The following is a 19,710-nucleotide window of genomic DNA, read 5'->3' as shown; positions in this document are numbered from 1 at the left end:
TTTATTTATAACTCATCCATATAAATTATAAAGCCTTAAATTTCTGCATAATTAAGGGCGTGGCCACTTGAGTGACAGGTTGATTGACGTCTGTTAGCCGTCACGTTACCTCAGCCGCTGAACTTGGCATCTCTGCCGTGTTTCTGCTTTTGTTTTATTCAGTCTATGGCTTTTTTCGTTATTATTTCTTAAAATTATCTAATAAAATGGCTTGTTGTGCGGTTAATTGTACTAATAGACCGTCCAAGTCTAGGCTCCATTTTTTCCGGTGAGTGATATTGTAATGTAATTTTATTTATTTATTTATTTATTCTTTATAATTTTATTTAAAACTTAACTACACTCCAGAATCCGACAGACTGTGATTGGCTGTAACGTTAGGCCTGTAATTAACGTTACTGGTTAAGCGTTTTCCTCCAATAGAAAACTGTTAGGCTATAATACAAACTCTGTGGCTTAAAGAATTAAAACCGATTAAAACTGTTTTTAAAAGACGAAACTCAGTGAGAACATGATTAATAAAGCATACTATATACAGACAACCAGGCACCTCAGTTCCGCCCACGTCCCGCCTCATTGCCCATTTTGGATAATCCGGGAGTGACGCGTTGCCAAGATGGCGGCGGTCGGCTCCGCCCACTTTAGGCTTCAAAAACGCTCTTCAGAAACCTACGAGTGACGTCACGGACACTACGTCCATTTTTTTTTACAGTCTGGAAAAGACACAATCGGGGAATAGCAGCCAGCCCTCTTAAATTAGCTTGAGATTTCCATAAATACCCAGTACATGCTCCTGAACTGTATCGTGTTTAGGGATGTGTACCGAAACTCGGTATTAAATCGGTCTCGGGGCTAAATTATGAAAGAGTATCGATAAGCTCTGACGTTATCGGTACTTCTGTCGGTATTGGAGAAATTAAGAAAACACACATACATTTATTGTTGCTCTCTCTCTCTCTCTATATATATATATATATATATATATGTCGCCAGATGTTTTTATGTGCAATAATATTCAAACATTTGTCTATGATGCATTTTTGTTATGCGCAATTCAGAAGCCAGATCGCGCTCACGCGGAGGAGCTTCAGCACACGCAACATGAAAGTCCTGTTTAATTATGATAGAGGAGAGAACCAAATATTCAAACATCTGCTCACACTTTAGGCCTGTGGCTGTTATATTAAGCTAAGTATTTACAAATTGATGAAGTGCAGGCATTTTTAGTGTTTTATATACATAAGATACTGTAAGAATATGAACAAAATTTAGTAAGTTTTTACAGAAATGTTGTAATATTGCAACATTGGGCATAATGGGGAGCAGAAGATCCTGTATTTTCACTCACTGTCTGAGCAACAATACAGAACTAAGGATTCATTTGCAGGCTTTTGCTTTTCCCAAACCAGTATATAACATGAATAATAATCTCAGTCATGTTGTTATGAAGAGTCATTTATTCCAACAACAAGAACTTTGACATTTATTTACATTATTTACAGTGATAGTCCCAGAAGCAGTTCTTGTCCTCTGAAAAACAGAGGCGGACATCACACTTGCTGCACTGGGTATTAGTATACCCTTTACTGCAATTTCTGCAGCGTCCTCTCTTTGTCTTCAGTGGAAAATGTCCAGTGAGGTCCGTGCGCACATCCAGAGGGGGGTGTGCACATGATTTTTTGGAAGAGGGACCGTTTGGACTCCCATCACCTAAGGATGGTCTCTTTCCAGCATTCAAAGGGCTCCCTGCTGCGACTGGGCTTCCATTGCCTGAAGATAACTACATTTGTTTCCCATGTTGTTGTTTTGTTTTCTATTCATCAAATGTACATATATAAAATAATAGGTAATGATTTCTGCGTTTAAGTTTTCTGTTTATTTTTGTCCTGTTCATTCCTCCATTCATTACAACAGATGAGAATGAAAGGCTGGCAGAAAGGGGAGGGGTTTGGAGTTTTGGCGGGGCTTGCTGTGATTGGTTTACAGCTGTGACAGATTCTGACCAATAGACGACGAGCACTCTCTCTTAAATACTGACTGTCCCGCTGGAGTGCTGTTATTTCTACATCAGCTTAAACGAACTTCATCATGAGTGGAAGAGGTAAAACCGGTGGAAAGGCCAGAGCTAAGGCTAAGACTCGGTCCTCCAGAGCTGGGCTGCAGTTCCCTGTCGGTCGTGTTCACAGGCTTCTCCGCAAAGGTAACTACGCCGAGCGCGTCGGTGCCGGTGCTCCGGTTTATCTGGCCGCTGTGCTCGAGTATCTGACGGCTGAGATCCTGGAGTTGGCTGGAAACGCCGCTCGGGACAACAAGAAGACCCGTATCATCCCCCGTCACCTGCAGCTGGCGGTGCGCAACGACGAGGAGCTGAACAAACTCCTGGGCCGAGTGACCATCGCTCAGGGCGGCGTGCTGCCCAACATCCAGGCCGTGCTGCTGCCCAAGAAGACCGAGAAACCCGCCAAAACCAAATAAGCAGATTCCTGTGTTTCTCAAACCCAAAGGCTCTTTTAAGAGCCACCCACTTCATCTACCAGAGAGCACTTTTCTGTTAGTTTCATCAGTAACTACACATGCATAATTTTAAAGAGATGGTTGACTAAATAAATTACAACCGTTGAGTTTCGATAATTACTTCTAACGTTACCATCAACAGCTGAAGATTAAGCCAAAGAGTAAATTAATATTTCATAATGAATACATTAAACCTTACTATGAAATGTGTAAAGAATGTGTTTGATGCGTAAACAAAGACTAATAAATCCCTGAAAGGGACTTCTGCCGCGTAAAGTAATAAACAGGACAAAGCACACAAACAGCCCCGTTTGCAAACAGAAGCTGCGCAGTCATTGGCTAGCAGTCTGCGCAGATGTCACACATCAGCCAATCATAAGCCTCCGCCCCTTTATGACGCCATAAACTCGTGGCCGTTTGATGCTTTAAAAGCAGGCGCGTAAGAGATAAAGCGACATTTCCTACGCAGAACGGAGAACGAAGTGCATCGCAGCGATGGCAAGAACCAAGCAGACCGCTCGTAAATCCACCGGCGGCAAAGCCCCGAGGAAGCAGCTCGCTACCAAAGCCGCCCGTAAGAGCGCTCCGGCCACCGGCGGCGTCAAGAAGCCTCATCGCTACAGGCCCGGCACCGTGGCTCTGCGAGAGATCCGTCGCTATCAGAAGTCCACCGAGCTGCTGATCCGCAAGCTGCCCTTCCAGCGTCTGGTGCGAGAAATCGCTCAGGACTTCAAGACGGACCTGCGCTTCCAGAGCTCCGCTGTCATGGCCCTGCAGGAGTCCAGCGAGGCTTATTTGGTCGGTCTGTTTGAGGACACCAACCTGTGCGCCATCCACGCCAAGAGAGTCACCATCATGCCCAAAGACATCCAGCTGGCCCGCCGCATCCGTGGAGAGCGCGCTTAAACTCCTGGTTTCATAAGTCTTTAACCCCAAAGGCTCTTTTCAGAGCCACCTAAATGCGTCTAAACAGTAGAATTTCCTTTATTTCTATAGAACATACTTGTGCTCCAAGCACACTCAAAGTGAGCCGTGCAGAGGAAACGCAACCTGCGAATTAATGAAAAAACAAATCGACGTACAGGTTCTCCATGACATGTGAAAGTTTTGACTACAAATTATTCAATCCCAGAGTGCAACAAACTCCTTTCATGATGTTAGTGTGACCTTTACTCAATATGTGGACAGGTTAAATGCAGAGCACAAATTCTGTGTACCTTCTCGAATCATGTCCAATCAGTTCAAAGTGGTCTACAGGTCCTTTTAAAAAAATTAGCATATTGTGATAAAGTTCATTCTTTTCTGTAATGGACTGATAAACATTAGACTTTCATATATTTTAGATTCATTACAACACAACTGAAGTAGTTCAAGCCTTTTGTTTTAATATTGATGATTTTGGCATACAGCTCATGAAAACCCAAAATTCCTATCTCAAAAAATTAGCATATTTCATCCGACCAATAAAAGAAAAGTGTTTTTAATACAAAAAAAAAGTCAACCTTCAAATAATTATGTTCAGTTATGCACTCAATACTTGGTCGGGAATCCTTTTGCAGAAATGACTGCTTCAATGCGGCGCGGCATGGAGGCAATCAGCCTGTGGCACTGCTGAGGTGTTATGGAGGCCCAGGATGCTTCGATAGCGGCCTTAAGCTCATCCAGAGTGTTGGGTCTTGCGTCTCTCAACTTTCTCTTCACAATATCCCACAGATTCTCTATGGGGTTCAGGTCAGGAGAGTTGGCAGGCCAATTGAGCACAGTAATACCATGGTCAGTAAACCATTTACCAGTGGTTTTGGCACTGTGAGCAGGTGCCAGGTCGTGCTGAAAAATGAAATCTTCATCTCCATAAAGCTTTTCAGCAGATGGAAGCATGAAGTGCTCCAAAATCTCCTGATAGCTAGCTGCATTGACCCTGCCCTTGATAAAACACAGTGGACCAACACCAGCATCACTGACTGTGGGTACTTGACACTGGACTTCAGGCATTTTGGCATTTCCCTCTCCCCAGTCTTCCTCCAGACTCTGGCACCTTGATTTCCGAATGACATGCAAAATTTGCTTTCATCCGAAAAAAGTACTTTGGACCACTGAGCAACAGTCCAGTGCTGCTTCTCTGTAGCCCAGGTCAGGCGCTTCTGCCGCTGTTTCTGGTTCAAAAGTGGCTTGACCTGGGGAATGCGGCACCTGTAGCCCATTTCCTGCACACGCCTGTACACGGTGGCTCTGGATGTTTCTACTCCAGACTCAGTCCACTGCTTCCGCAGGTCCCCCAAGGTCTGGAATCGGTCCTTCTCCACAATCTTCCTCAGGGTCCGGTCACCTCTTCTCGTTGTGCTGCGTTTTCTGCCACACTTTTTCCTTCCCACAGACTTCCCACTGAGGTGCCTTGATACAGCACTCTGGGAACAGCCTATTCGTTCAGAAATTTCTTTCTGTGTCTTACCCTCTTGCTTGAGGGTGTCAATGATGGCCTTCTGGACAGCAGTCAGGTCGGCAGTCTTACCCATGATTGCGGTTTTGAGTAATGAACCAGGCTGGGAGTTTTTAAAAGCCTCAGGAATCTTTTGCAGGTGTTTAGAGTTAATTAGTTGATTCAGATGATTAGGTTAATAGCTCGTTTAGAGAACCTTTTCATGATATGCTAATTTTTTGAGATAGGAATTTTGGGTTTTCATGAGCTGTATTCCAAAATCATCAATATTAAAACAATAAAAGGCTTGAACTACTTCAGTTGTGTTGTAATGAATCTAAAATATATGAAAGTCTAATGCTTATCAGTACATTACAGAAAATAATGAACTTTATCGCAATATGCTAATTTTTTTTAAAAGGACCTGTATACAGGGTTTAACAGATGAAAATGCATACACAGAAACCAAAGTCTTTAAGTAAAAAGAACTACCTGCAGGACTCAGACATGATTTCTGCTTCATTGAAGGTTCCCAAGAGCATTGTGGCCTCCAAAATCTTAAACAGAAGAGGTTTAGAACAAGGACCCTTTCACATTAATACCTGGTGTAAACTGCGATTACAGGCCATGCGCACTTTGAGTCTTTAATACTATAGAATAATGAAAATAGAAATGCTAACAGCTCTCACCATCTCAATCATTAACTTGAAAGACAAATGCACTCTAAAGAGACACTTCATTTACTAGATCATTTTCTTCCAAAAATGCTTTAATAAATGTTTGTAAGACAACGCATTTGCAGACAGCATGGTGAAATCCATAAGTACTTAAATTTAAAAAGCATGCATCTTAAATCTTACTTTTAATCATTTATTATGTACATGAAATAAAACCCACTATGACCAAAAAGACAAAGTAACATTAAATAGGTAAAAGTTCTCTAGCATTCAATGTATATTCTGCAAACACTTCTGAATTTTAATAAAAGACAAGAGATGCTGAATCCATGTCAGAGTCGGCTGTAGGAGGTGTGACCGCCCTCATGTAGTCTACAGTAGTCCTGACCCACCACAGCCCTCTTTTTGCATGGCTGACCCAGCCGAGTGATGCCGCTGCACAGCGGGCGACCTGGAAAAGAACTTCACACAAAATAAAAAAAGTTTGAAAAGTTAAGTGAGCGTTACATGGAAATGCATTATTTTCACTGTTCTATTACAAAATATGACGGTACAATAATACCTTGATATAAAGTGCACGGTAAAGTATTTATTGCAATATAAAAAAAAAAATAAAAAAAAACCGAAGACTTTGCTAATTTGTACATCATTGTAATGTTCAAGCATTTAATAAACACTTATGGCACTTTTTTCCATGTCATATCGTGTCCTCTTTTCTTTAATCATAACTGTTGCTTAGAGGTATGGATATTATAAGATGGGTCAAATGACCTAAAACGTCCTTTTATAAAATAAAGCAACTGCACCAGCCGCACCTTGACAAAGGTAACGTCTATTATTTTTTCCTCTATGAGGAAGGTAGGTAGTAGCATAAAAATGTTAGATTAGGTATTAATTTAAGGGCAAAAAACAGTCAAGTCACATGTATTTCGCCGCAGTCTGGTAGTGTCTGCATATAATTTGTTGTTGTCTGTCCATCATCTTTTCTTTCTCCTGTATGAATCATATGTTCTATGGTAATCATACACTAATATGTGACCCTGGACACAACGCCAGGGCCCAAACCCCTCTCCATCTGGTGTAGGTGAGACAAAAACAACTGATAACAGCTCTCAGTGATGCGCGTCAGGTCCCCGCTATATTAGTAACAACATTCACAAATGTTTACAGAACAAGCGGGAACCCAGTGTGCCTGTAGCCTCCTCTATTTCGGTTTTATCACGTGATAGAAAGTCTAAGGCCTTCTCAAGCCGTACGGCTGACCCATCTAACCTGCGGCCTATAATGCATCAATCCAAGATTGCTGTAGAGACAAAATGTAATTCCATCAAGTTAGCATTTTTAAACATTCGCTCACTAAAAAATAAATAATTTGATGAATTATTTAATAACCACTAACAACCTGGATTGTCTGTTTCTAAATTAAACCTGGCTAGAAGACCGCAGTAGTGCAACGGTCCTCACTGAAACAGCCCCTCCTAACTTTACTTTTATAAGCGTCTGCAGGACTGTTAGGAGAGGTGGAGGTGTAGCTGCTGTTTAAAGAGTATCAATGCAAGCAAGTGTCATTTGGTCAGTATGTGTCTTTTGAATACAAGTATTGTGCTGAAAGGAGCTACACGCACTCTGTTTATCACTATTTACAGGCCTCCAAAATATTCTCCAGCCTTTGTTGAAGTCATTGATAATAGTTCAGTGAGCTCTTCAACAGAGTTTGACCGAATATGCAATTGCATATTTATTTTTATGCAATCTGCGTAAAAATAACTGGCGGTCAGAGGAGCAAAGCTTCGTTTTGCTCTCCAGGAGGGTGTTCCTATAAGGGTGTGACGTCACCCACAAATATACCCGTGCTACTCATGACAGGTTTTGTGGTCCAGGGTCACATACTATTTTGTAGTAGAAGAATCCATTGCATCCGGCATGTTTAAGAAAATCTTCGTTTCCCACTCATAAGGACAACTGTGTGATGGCTTTCATGTGCATTCAACTTGTAAATACTGGTGCTTTCAAGTCATGTTGGATAGATTGTAGAGGCAGCAGAGAGCAAAGGATGATGGGCATGCATGGGTGGATGGGAATTGTAGTTCCCACTTCCCTCCGCTCTATCGGGCTGAAAAAAAAAAACTACACTTTTTGCACGAAGACCTATCGTTTCATAGTCATGTGACCACAATGATATTGAGAATTTTACTATCGCGATAGCATGAAATTAATACCGTTACATTCATTTTTACATGTCTATCCATAAAGACCTAAGATCAAAGTCAAATAAATAGGTTCCTATAAACCATTTACATCTGCCCTCCCTTTATTAATCTGCATAAAGGATCAACTTTGAGCTCTTACTAAAGTCAACATCAATTCAAAGATACCTGTTGCTGGCAAGTGAATGGTTGGGGCTTGAGCTTCGGGAGTGGTTCACGGTCTCCAACACACCTCCTAGGTTCCTCTGAGGAACATTCTCCAGCACTGCCTGCCAATCAGACAATGACTTCAAAACATGCTCAAAGAAATGTGCAGTTTACAATCTAATTACCATGTATGATACAAAACAGCTACTCACTGCTCCAATGCTGTAGCGAGTCTTGAGTCTGGGGGTTGAGTGGTTGGGTGTGGCTGACATTAGATGACTGAACTTTGATGGACCATGAGACTGAGATGGGGAAAGTATGCATGGATCACCTACACCAGGAAAGGAAGTGGTGAAAAGAGAGGAGGGGAAAATATCAATCTAGATTTTACATTTTCTGAAGCGGATGAGAGTTATGGTCGTCTGTGTGAAAGTGAAAACCCACCACCATCATGCTAGTGGTTGGCAGCGGATTACAATTGTGCTCGGAGAGGCTTTTAGTGTGTTGCTATATGGATTCTAGGGTGTTTTCTAGTTGGTCGATCACTACTCTAGGTCAATAGACCCCACTCTCAAGTCTTTATGGCATTGCAAGCACTGCAAAGTTTTGACAACCAGGGATTGTGATTTTTAGAGGTGCAAATCTAAATCTAATACGCAGTATAAATCACGCTTCAGCTAACATTCTCCGGTTCAAAACCCATCTGCACATGCAACTTTAAATGGCTTAATGTTGGCATTTTGTTGCATTGTTCATTGACACTCTTAGCAATTTAGATCTCATCTTATTTTGATAACAGTTGTCAGTCCTGTCTTCAAAAGCCACATGATACAATGCAGAACAGAACAAGTCACAGTTTAACGCTTCGAGTTTTGTGATTGTTAAAATATGTAACAGGGTTCCCGCAGATCCTTAATATTCAGTTTGATCAAAATTAAGACCATAAAAATTCTTAAAAGGATAGTCTAGCCCCGCCAAAAAATGATATCCTAATTTATTCACCCCATGCTATTCCAATTTTTTTTTCCTCTCTCTTCTTCTGTGGAACATGGTGATATTTTGAAGAATGATGGTAAGCAAAAACGTGTTTCACACTCACTTCCATTGTAGTTTGTGTCCATAAAATGGAATATAAGAGCCAAAACTCTTTGGTCATCAACATTCTTTATAATACCCTCATGTTCCACAAAATGAAAATTCTGCCATGCACTCTCTCTCTCTCGTGTCATTCCAGGCCTGTATGACTGACTTTATGGTTGGATTTAGCCTAATCATCTTAGGAAGTCTTAAATTCAGAAATGTTCCATAAATAGTTCATTTATGCCAAGCAATTGCTTATGATCTACAGCTGAAGAATTGTGACAATGTTTACTTCATGGTTCTAATAGTGTAATTACACAACCATCTACAACACATGTAAAGTATAAATAAGGGGTCGGCAACCTACGGTGGTACGCGTGTCAACGCCGGCACGTGAGCAATGGGGAAAACTGCATACTGACGTACATTTTGATGAAATACCTTCTCAGTATTTATAGCTCCAAACATGGTGTGTGACTATTAAAGTGAGAATTAACTTGCGCTAGTCTACAGATGCACATAATATGCGCTTCTGATCAAATCCTCAGCGGTCTAGCATCGCTCCTCAATGTCAAAATGACTGAGATGTCCAATCCAATCAAAGTAGGCGGGGTTTACTGTTCACAGATACTGAGCACGAAGCGTCAGTTTAACGTTGAAAGAGCGAGGTAAGATGAAGCTGCAAATCATTTAATATTAGTCAACTGTTTTACGAAAGAAATGTTAAATGGCCGACAGCTAGATCCAGTGATGCAAACTACTTGATTTGTTTTTCTCAAACATGGGGGGGGGGAGAAAGAGAGAGAGAAAGAGAAAGAAAATTGTCTGTGTCTCTAACTAAACTCAGCTTCATTGTTTGTAGACTCTTAAAAACAGCGATTTTACCCCCTCGTTACTGAGAAATATAATGAAGTGATTCAGTATTGATTAATAAAAGTCGCGTGGCAGCACTGACAAGAAGTTTGAGCTTCTGAATGCTACTTTTTGCAAGGAGTGTGTGTGTGCGCATCAAAAGCAGCGCATTAATACAGAACGGTGATAATGAATGATTTTAATGGCCTTTAAAATTGGTTGTAACTGGCCTTGTCTCACACACACACACACAGTGGTGTTCAGTACGGTCACACCGTTTACCGTTATATAAGAAACTTGAAAAGTTTAAAAATAAATATGAAAAAAAAAAAAAAAAAACATTTGCAGGAAAATCCTGAAAAAAAAAAAAAGGGGGGGGGGGGGTGGTATTGGCACAGTGGTTAACCAGAAAAATGGCACATCATGCCAAAAAGGTTGCAAATCCCTGGTATAAATCAATTTAATGGGCTGGGGCACACATTCAACTGTAAAAGTGCATCAAAGTAAATAAACCATCGTCAGCATTTACTAAAGATGTGAAGTAAAAAAAAAAAATTGGCTCCGAACAGGCATGAATGGTTATTTTTGCAGCTGATCTTATTGCATATTAATTTGTATGAATTTCCCTTTCAGATGCTAAATTTATGTGAGGAGTTATCAAAGGGATCACACAACGAGTTGCGTGAAGGTTTGCGCTAGTCAATTTACTGGTGTTTGTGCCATAATCATTCTGGCAGCAACAGAGCGCATCGTAGAAGAGAGAATATTTTCCCACTCATTCATTTGGAACTCCAGAGGAAGATATCCAAACATATTTGCATCGCTACGTTATTTTTTGCTCTGCTCGTTTATGACCTTGTGCTAACTTGCACTGCTCTTGGTAGATTGCGTCAGTCATTATGGAAATGATCCAGCTGCATCTGTGTTTTTTAGCTTACACCGTTCAGTACAGTTCTGCGGCTGATCTACTGACGGTGACTGAATACATAGAACAAAAGACACAAGAGGAAATTACCCATCATGAAGCTCTCCACCTCCAAATCGCAGTCTGGGTCATTCCTACAACAAGAGAATTAAAACTCAACAAAAAAAACCTGTAAGCACACAACAGCATGTTTAAGTCTGAAATGGCATCAAAACATAAGAGATGCTGAGAGTTAGCGATTAGTTTCCTCTCTCTTCCACAATAGTAAACTCACAGGACAGGAGTGGAGGAGGTCGCAAGGCAGCGCTCAGTTGATTGTGTCCGTTTTTCTGGAGTCTTCTCTTTAGGAGGACCTATAGATAGAGGAGAGGCGCTGCAGGTCTGGTCCTTCATTTTAGATAACGCCCAGAGCATCTGCAGGACACACCAGCGACCTGCACCACAAGTACAAGAATCATAAGAGGACAGTCATCAACTAATGCTAATTTACCAGTAATTGTCTGCATGTCTGAAAACACTTTACGACTGTCCGACTAACTTCTTATGGTCTCAGGAGCAGTACAGAAACACTTCAACTCAAAACACTATCATGAATGTTTAAAAGCACACAGATGAATCATTTGTTCTCAGTACAGATACCTAGTGAAAGTGTGAACAGCAGCAACGTGAGCGAGACCAAGTCGAGCGCAGACTGCTGGTTGATCTCTGCGATGGCATTGATCGGCACCATGAGGAGCAGAGTGACGCGGGAGAAAGTGGCACACTGCAGGAACGACAGCAGCACCGCAGACAGTAGGAAATAACCAGCGTGCATCACACACGTCCACATAGCACGCAGGCTCAGGCCTAGGAGGAGGATTACACATTTATCCAAAGCATATTCAAATATTGTTCTTGTTTATTCATTTGTACACAATGCACGCACCTGCCCAGCCCAGATAGCCTTGTATCAAACGCAGTCTGTCCTCCAGGCGATTCTGCATATTGTCCAGATACATCAGCATGTATCCCAGAGTCCCGTTCATGCGCTCCAGCTTACTCATGAGCTCAGAGTAGAACTGAGCCGTGGTGTTCTGCTGCTGGAGGAAGCCGTTCAGATTCAGCTCTGCATCACAGGATTAACACAGGCAGAACCATGTGAGTTTATTAGCTGAAATAGTGCTAATGCGTTTTGGATATTTGCAAAGACATGGCTAGGTGGTTTTTGGGTTGTTTTGTAATGTCTCCAGAGAATGACTAAGATGTTCTTAAAGAAAATACACACTGCCAGCCAAACGTTGGGAATAATGACTGTGTGTGTGTGTGTGTGTGTGTTAAGGCCCCGATATACTTCAAAGTTAGTTTTCGTTCTTCATTTGAGGGCAAAAAGTTTGAAAAGGCTGAGCGACGGTATACTGGACTGTAGATTAATGTAAACGTGTCTGCCTTAAACACAACAACGATGCAATGATGGTGTATCCAGGTCTTTTATTAAACTGGATAAATTACTACACATTTTAATATTTTATGTGATGTCATGATTTGATAAAAATAAAAGGTTTATTGCGTGTTCTTTTGGCATTTAATTTATTGAATACCTTTTAAATTCACTTATTAAAAGAACAAAGCAGCAGTATGGTGTAACATTTAATTGAACCGGATTCATCTGGTACTTGCTACCTTATATCTTTACTCTTTCCATGGCTTTGGAAAACTTGCATCAGATGTTTCTCTATGTTGCTTTTAGCATAACTCTGGGTCGTCGACACCAAGCTTCGTTGCGATTTCTTTACAGATTCAGAGAAAGCACAGGTGCGGATTTATTTGTGGCAGCTCAGCTATTTGATAGGGCTGTGACGGTGGCAGATTTTTACCACCGCGGTGGTTATGGACCAACTACTGCCGGTGGCACGGTGTTGTGTACATTTCTAGATCTAATTCTGAAACGCAAAAATATAGTGGCTCAATCATCTATTAACAAACGTACGTGTTTATTTGAGCACTTCAGTCATTTCGACAGTGCATTTATGTTGCTAGTGACTTGGAGATGTTGTTCTCCAGCCTGAGCTCCGTTGAATGAGAAATGAACCGGGGAGAAAAAAAAAAAAAAAAAAAAGTGCGTCAAAGGCGGCGGCGTTCCAGAACAAACCCACCGATTGAGCAATCGCCACGGACCAATGGTAGCTTCAAAAGGAGCCAAGTTTAGGAGCCAAAACGAACTCCCCAGAAAGGTCACTTTGGGGAGCTGGTTCGAACTGCCGAAACAAACTCAAAACGAACTTCGTTTTGGCCTGATTTTGTTCTAAATGATGTCATCAGTTCGTTCTTCAATTTCGCTTGAAGTATATTCAACCCCCTTTAGGGGTTGCACCGACTAATCGACTTTAATGCTCTGCCATGATGCTTTAAGCTTGACGTCGACTAGTCGCTGGTCCTATAGAGGGCACAGCAGGATAAGAAATCTTTGAAGGACTTTCACATTTACTCTGCATTTATTTGTCATTTTATCTGTTTGGAAACATACTCCGAAAGCGCTCCACAAGACACGATTAAATTACTGGATGCTCAAAATTGAACAGGAGAATGCACGTTTTAAACAGCTTATTGTACAGGTAAATTAATCTGCGTTCTTATCTAATGCTTTGCTGCACTGTAACGCACACACATCGGCTTCAGACCTCAAACAGACCACTGACACATCTACAATCTCAATTAGGAGTGTCAGTGGTCCATTTGAGAGATAGGTGGTGGTAACGCACTTTTAAATCTGCGATCCGCCGTAAAGCAAGACTACTATGTGCCAGATGTTGGCTGCGTTCCAGTCTATTTTTTGTATGCCCTTCACTCGTAAACTTCCCTCAGTCTTGTTCACTCGGATGTACGTCATGGATTACGTTGCACGAGTGTCCACTTCTGGCAGAATCCTTGCAATGGGCTGAACTGGAACATCCTAAGCCCTTGATCACTTAGAAACCGCAATGGAGTTGGTTTATCGGTTACATTTTTCCCCTTACGAATTTGTTTGGTGCAGTATCTTATGTATATAAGAATGCTTAGGCTGTTAGAAAAAAAAAAAATATATATAGTTAGTTGTTTGGAGTGGGGATAAATAAAATGCAATCTGCAATGACGTCATAATAGTGTTGCATTGTGGTCTATGGAGTGGCCTAGAGTGTGCATATTAAGCGGACTTGCTCCCTCGGTCAAAATCAAGGGATCGAGGGTCTGTCCATAAAAACTTCCCTCGTCCACTTCACGAAGTGGAACACACTTCAAAATGGCAGCAGGGATTCGCCTGAGGGGAAGGGTTTAGGGAAGTTTGCGAGTGCGTGTCTAAAAGTGGAGTGGAACGCACACTGCTCCGGAGAGTGCGGTGGATCAGAGGTTTAAAAAAAAAAAAAAAAGAAAAAAAAAAAAAAAGACACGATTCAGTTTCTTGCACAGATTGTTTCATGTCTTTAGACCTCAATGTATCGTCACGAGCCACAGGGTTTAATTTGGTTTTGTCTGTGTGTGTTTTTTTCCTCTCAAAGCCGTGAGTCCCATTGACTGCCATTATATAACTGACAGACTGCAACGGTTTGAGTTAAAAATCTTCATTTGTGTTCTCCTGAAGAAACAGTCACCTGTATCTTCTTGGGTGAACTAACCCCGACACCCCACCAAAAGTTCCAAATGTTTGGGGTAAGATTTTTTTATTTTTGTTTAAATAAATTTTAGAAAAGTATAGAAGTTACTTTTATTCAGTATTATGTTATTGATCAAAAGCGACAAAAGATACTTATGTTAGAGAAGACTTTTTTAATTAGTCTACAACTTCCTATAACGTATTAGTCTACAAACAATCGCATTTTAAATACAACGAATTAGTTAAAAATAAAAATACTAAGCAGCAAAAACATTTTCCACTAATTGTTTTTATGCTCCCAACAGTCACAAGAACCATTATTAATATCTGAGCACCAATAATAACTGATAATAATTGAGCAGAAAATCAGCATATTGTAATGATTTCTGAAGGATCGTGTGACACTGAAGACTGGAGCTTTGATTACAGAAGCAGGTTACATTTTAAAACAGAGCAGTTATTAATTGTAATAGTTCACTAGAGTGCGTTTACTGTATTTTTGATCAAATAAATGCAAACTTGGGGAACAGAAGAGACTGTTCAAACGCAAACAAAAATATAACATTTGAAATCATACACTTGACATTTGGTAGGATTACAAAGTAATTACCCATTTTTTCGTAGATGTCCTGAGCACTTCCTCGGACCACAGCCAGGTCATCAAGGATCGCCTGATGTCCCTCCTGCACTTCTGCGCTCTGACCCTTCAGCTGCCCGCTTACATTCTCTGTAAATACGTAACAGAAATATATAAAGCATTCCATAACCACTGCTGATCAAATATGATTGTGATCTGACAAGTTAAGAGCAACAGATAATGTTAACCTAGTTACGATGAAGATATTTAAGGGGTGGTTGACATTTTTTCTAGGCTTGATTGCGTTTATGGGGTGCAATCTAACATGTGTTAATGCTTCGTTTGCTAAAAAATGCATTATTTTTCACATAATTTACCTTTATTCCACACCGCTCTGTCCTTTCTCTGATAAATGTGCTGATGATTTCCTGCTTTTATGAAGCCCCTCCCTCAGAAATACACGATGGGCTCTGATTGGTCAGCTGGCCCAGTGTGTTGTGATTGGCTAAACCACCCACCCCTCAGCTCAGCGGCATGTGCTCTGGTTGTATTGTAAACCATGGCATCGTTTATATTGCTTATCAATTTGAGTTTTCTTCCTCTTCTCTAAAGCAGCGCAGCATGGCAGCATGTTCCCGGGGGTGGGGTTTATGATGTCACTAGCCCGGAATTATTTTATTGTAGTCCCTTACCAGCCGTTCGCTGTAGGCGATGCTATGCTACTTCTATAAAAGACAATTTATCCCTTTGCATTGAACTTTGAGCTTCGTAACGTTGCAGATGTTGTTCATGCTCACACAGCTACATTACATGCTAACGAGTTAAAAAGGTAAAATCGTATATGACCCCTTTAAAACCACTGATGAAGTGAGAATTTACAGGTAATGCACCTTGAAGCAAATGCATTTTTGTGTGACTGACCCATTCTCTGTGTAATGCCCTGAATTAGCTGAGCCACCAGCTGCTGGCCGGTGCTGATGAGAGCTTTCTCCTGCGCCAGTCTCTGCAGGTTTTCACTGATGGAGGTATCCAGCTGCTCTTGTCCTTCCTTCAGAGCCCCCTGCTGGAGCTGTAGTGTGCTGTGACCCTCCAGCAGCTTGTCCAGCGACGCAGCGGTCATCTCCCTCAGCTCCTTCTGACCCTCCTGCAGATCAAACACAAACCATAAAACCGTCCAGTCAACATGAAACTGCATTCACAATCAGTGGGCCTCTATCAATCTAACATAGAAACGAGCGCATAGATTACGACAGGGTTCAGGAAACATCTTTATGCCTGAAATTAACTGAACAAAACATGCTAACTGCTCTGCCTTAGGCGGCACAGATGAGCACAAAACACTGTTTAGAGTCCCAGCCTCAGAGGAGACAACCTAGATCAGAGGATTTATTTATTGATTTACTGTATATTGCTGCTGCCACACAGATCTAATGCAAACATGCCATTTCTTTCCCAGCGGTTTACATTCACGGACATAACCGACAGTTTTTGTGTGTTTTTAACAAACTTGTGTGCGAATGAGAACTTAAGTTTAGTACTCGCATGCTGTGACAGACGCTTTGTCCGTGTGCGCTCAGAAAACCGTATACAAGTTTAAACTAGCATGGCTTTAAAACATGTTTTGAGCTAAAAGATGACTTTACATGTCCGTGTTGTTTTCCGTCTCTGAGCGCAGGCACAGAAATCCTACTGAGGAACAGAGCAAGTTCTCCTTCACACTTTTAAAAACATTAATAAATCTAATGCACTTCAAAAAAATCAAGCACATCCCATTTTGCATGCGTCTCGTTACATGATTTTACTGATTTGCGCGTGAAATTGGGCTGGAAAGGGGCACAATAATGGTTTTATCTCGGTTATTGTCTTTCATAATGGTTGGAGGCCGAAATTTATAGATTTAATTTGTTTTTCTCCGTTCAGAGAAGCGCTGCAGGTGCGTGACATGACGTGTGAATCCTTATGGTCTGTTTATGCTGCTATTCACGCATTTAAATGTAAAACTTGTGTGGGGGGGGGGGGGTCTTACTGGTCAACAATCGCCTAATGAGCTTCGGTTGAGCTACAGGGAAATAATCAAAATGCTGTCATTATACAATTCTCCACCAGATTTATTAAGTTCAGGTAACTCAAAAATGAGCCGAGATCAGATGTGATATTTGCTCGCAGCCACCGTTCACGTCCATATTAATAAATTACAAGTTTTGCATAGAAACAACCGTACTTTGTAAATGAGGCCCACTGTGAGCCATAATGTGAGATTACAGAATGGATTTCTTGAGATGGAAGAACCCAAGTGACCTTCCTTTAGAATAAACATGACCGCACAGTCAGAAGAGGAAGAACATCAAAGTTAAACCGATCTATATAACACACCTTTAGGTCTTTCATGGTATCCAGTTGGCTAGCTGCGGTGGAGATCAGGGCGTTGACGGTTAGCTCGGCTCGCTTGCGGAAGTGCTGCTGGCGCGTGGCGTAACACACGGACCGCGCTCGGTTGCTGACGATGTGATATGCATTCCACGTGTCCGAGTCCATGTCCGCTGTGCACTCTTTTATAGACTGCAGGGAGAGAGAAATATAGCTTAATCAGACTCCATGAATTCTAGAAAACTGGAGCTGCTCACGTTGACCTGCACAGTGACGAGAGTCACTTACAAACAGTTCAGCTGATATTGCACCAATAAAATAGCAAGGTTGTGTACCATGTCTTCAGTGCAAGGGAAAGTCCTGCGGCCCTCCACCTCTGATTGGCAGTTGAACAAAGCCACGCCCAGTTTGGCCAGCTGCTCCTCTGATAGGCCGCTGCAAGTAGCTTTGAGCTGAGCAACAACCTATTAAAAAAAAAACAAGCAATGTGTCTTTAAGGGCAGATTAACAGCTTTAAATCTGCATGAACTCAAATCTTTTTATAAAAATGGCCAATAGCTTTTCGTTCACCATCCTCTACATAGAGCTGGGTAGTAACTGATTACATGTAATCTGATTCCAAAAATTGAGGCACTTGTAATTAGAGTAAATTGCATTTTAAAATATTCGTAATCAGACTACAGTTATGTTTTTAAGGTAAGTGTAAAACCGGTTTGATTTAAAAAAAGAAAAAAGTAATCTAAAAAAAAAAGTCAGAATACATGACCTAAACTGAGTTACAGATAACGTTACTAACTACAATTTGTAATCGTAACAGACAACAATTTAAGTAATTTACCCAGCTGTGGATACAGTACTTTGAGCACTGCTTATTTGATTTGTATGTTTGTTCTGTATTGCTGAACTTGGTGACAAACTGCTTTGAAGCAATATGTATTGTATAAGTAAGATGCCATATACAGTGTGCTTACCCGGAAATGGCAGCTGTCCAGAGGACTGAGCTCCATCTGCTTTGCTTCAGCCAAAAACTTCTCATCCACAACACTCATTTCAAAGGCGGGGGTCTCTCCATGGAGGAGAATCGGGGCGATAGATTCCTGTGGAGGAGCAGGAGCGGGGGCAGGCTTCAGCCAGTCGAAGATAGCATCCACCTCGCCATACTGCACACTCAACACCCACAGCATCACAAACCAGCGCCCCATCCTGCACACAGAAGATCAGGACGTGTGAGAAACAGCACACTTAAATACGTCCCTTATTATGAAACACTTACTACTAGCTAGCAACATAAAACAGGTGCTGCATGCAGATCATTTAAAAACATACTGGATTTTCAATTATAGACAAATTAATTATCTTTAAGTAAATAAAATAAATAGCCTGTTTTAACATTTAATATGAGAAAGCTCATTAAATGAATACATACAGAGAAACCTTATTTTCTAAACAAAAACAAAAAATAAACAATTAATAAATAAACTTATAAGTGGAAAAACTGAAATACAGAGAAAACTATTTTTAAAATAAGGGTGAGAAACTCAAAATAATCAGAAAACGATCAAATATATATTTTTTTAATAAGTAAAATACCAAATTGTTAAAATAATAACTGAGAAAATTGATAAATGTATAAAAGGTGGAAAAACAAATACACACAAAAGGTAAGAAGATGCAGAAACGCTACAACAGAAGTAAAAACATGTGTGTGTGTTGGTAAGGAAGCGTAATAAACATCATTAATATGATACACTTGACCTACAGAGATGTACTACTGTAAAATAGGACCAGTGTGTGAGAGGTGTGCCTCTGAAACATGTCTGGGCTTAGATCCTCCACAGATCTAACATCTCCGGCTGCACAACTGGACACTCACAAATCTGCATTATATTCACACACAATAAATAAAAATCTACGGTTTAATCTCGATTGCATTGAACGTCTGTAATAACACATGCACAGCACTCACCTCGATATGCGCCACAGTCTGCTTTATAAAGACTACAGCCGAGCTCGACCCATCAGCACTCATCCAAACACTGCTGGGAGCATTCAGCTGTTTAAATGGGCTCACAGCAGCCAATCAGCGGCAGCGCAGCGACACCGAAACATCGCGAGATCTGACGAGAGTTGAGACAATGGGAAGTGAGAGGTTGTAAATAAACAACTATTTATTCTCTATACGCGTTCATTATGTAAGAATACGTCGCAACTCCATAACGAACTGCATCATCTTAACTGTATAAAATAGCATATTTGTGTAGTGGAGAGCGGGGCACAACAACAACTCTTCGCCTTTCTCAGTTTGTGTAAATCCTCTTGGGGTTCAGAGTATGAGTTTTAT

General features: G+C 41.1%; 3 protein-coding genes across 4 annotated transcripts; 2 read left to right on the top strand and 1 right to left on the bottom strand.

Moving 5' to 3' along the window:
• Nucleotides 1-2,088: 2,088 nt before the first annotated feature.
• LOC306866628 (histone H2A-like) lies at nucleotides 2,089-2,475 on the top strand (the record flags this gene model as incomplete). The annotated part of the gene is made up of 1 exon (XM_079411893.1): nucleotides 2,089-2,475. One exon carries the CDS (start codon nucleotides 2,089-2,091, stop codon nucleotides 2,473-2,475), a length of 387 nt encoding a protein of 128 aa, XP_079268019.1.
• A 492-nt stretch (nucleotides 2,476-2,967) lies between these two features.
• LOC306866404 (protein brambleberry-like) lies at nucleotides 2,968-19,414 on the bottom strand. 2 transcript variants are annotated; one of them, XM_079411604.1, is made up of 15 exons: nucleotides 19,336-19,407; nucleotides 19,120-19,216; nucleotides 18,341-18,572; nucleotides 17,705-17,833; nucleotides 17,376-17,561; nucleotides 15,924-16,146; nucleotides 15,036-15,152; nucleotides 11,744-11,923; nucleotides 11,458-11,664; nucleotides 11,093-11,252; nucleotides 10,909-10,952; nucleotides 8,174-8,292; nucleotides 7,983-8,083; nucleotides 5,363-6,069; nucleotides 2,968-3,774 (listed from the first exon to the last, which is right to left on the bottom strand). In XM_079411604.1, the coding sequence occupies exons 3-14, from the start codon at nucleotides 18,569-18,571 to the stop codon at nucleotides 5,940-5,942; spliced, it is 1,827 nt and encodes a 608-aa protein (XP_079267730.1). In that variant the 5' UTR covers nucleotide 18,572; nucleotides 19,120-19,216; nucleotides 19,336-19,407; the 3' UTR covers nucleotides 2,968-3,774; nucleotides 5,363-5,939. The 2 variants fall into 2 exon arrangements, with proteins under 2 accessions (XP_079267730.1, XP_079267729.1); XM_079411603.1 differs by lacking the exon at nucleotides 19,120-19,216 and having other exon boundaries at nucleotides 19,327-19,414.
• LOC306866405 (histone H3.2-like) lies at nucleotides 3,010-3,420 on the top strand (the record flags this gene model as incomplete). The annotated part of the gene is made up of 1 exon (XM_079411605.1): nucleotides 3,010-3,420. The coding sequence occupies one exon, from the start codon at nucleotides 3,010-3,012 to the stop codon at nucleotides 3,418-3,420; it is 411 nt and encodes a 136-aa protein (XP_079267731.1).
• Nucleotides 19,415-19,710: the final 296 nt, after the last annotated feature.

The sequence above is a fragment of the Barbus barbus genome (genome assembly GCF_936440315.1).
Source record: "Barbus barbus genome assembly, chromosome: 48".
NCBI lineage: Eukaryota > Metazoa > Chordata > Actinopteri > Cypriniformes > Cyprinidae > Barbus > Barbus barbus.
This window is presented reverse-complemented; position numbering and strand designations above follow the sequence as displayed.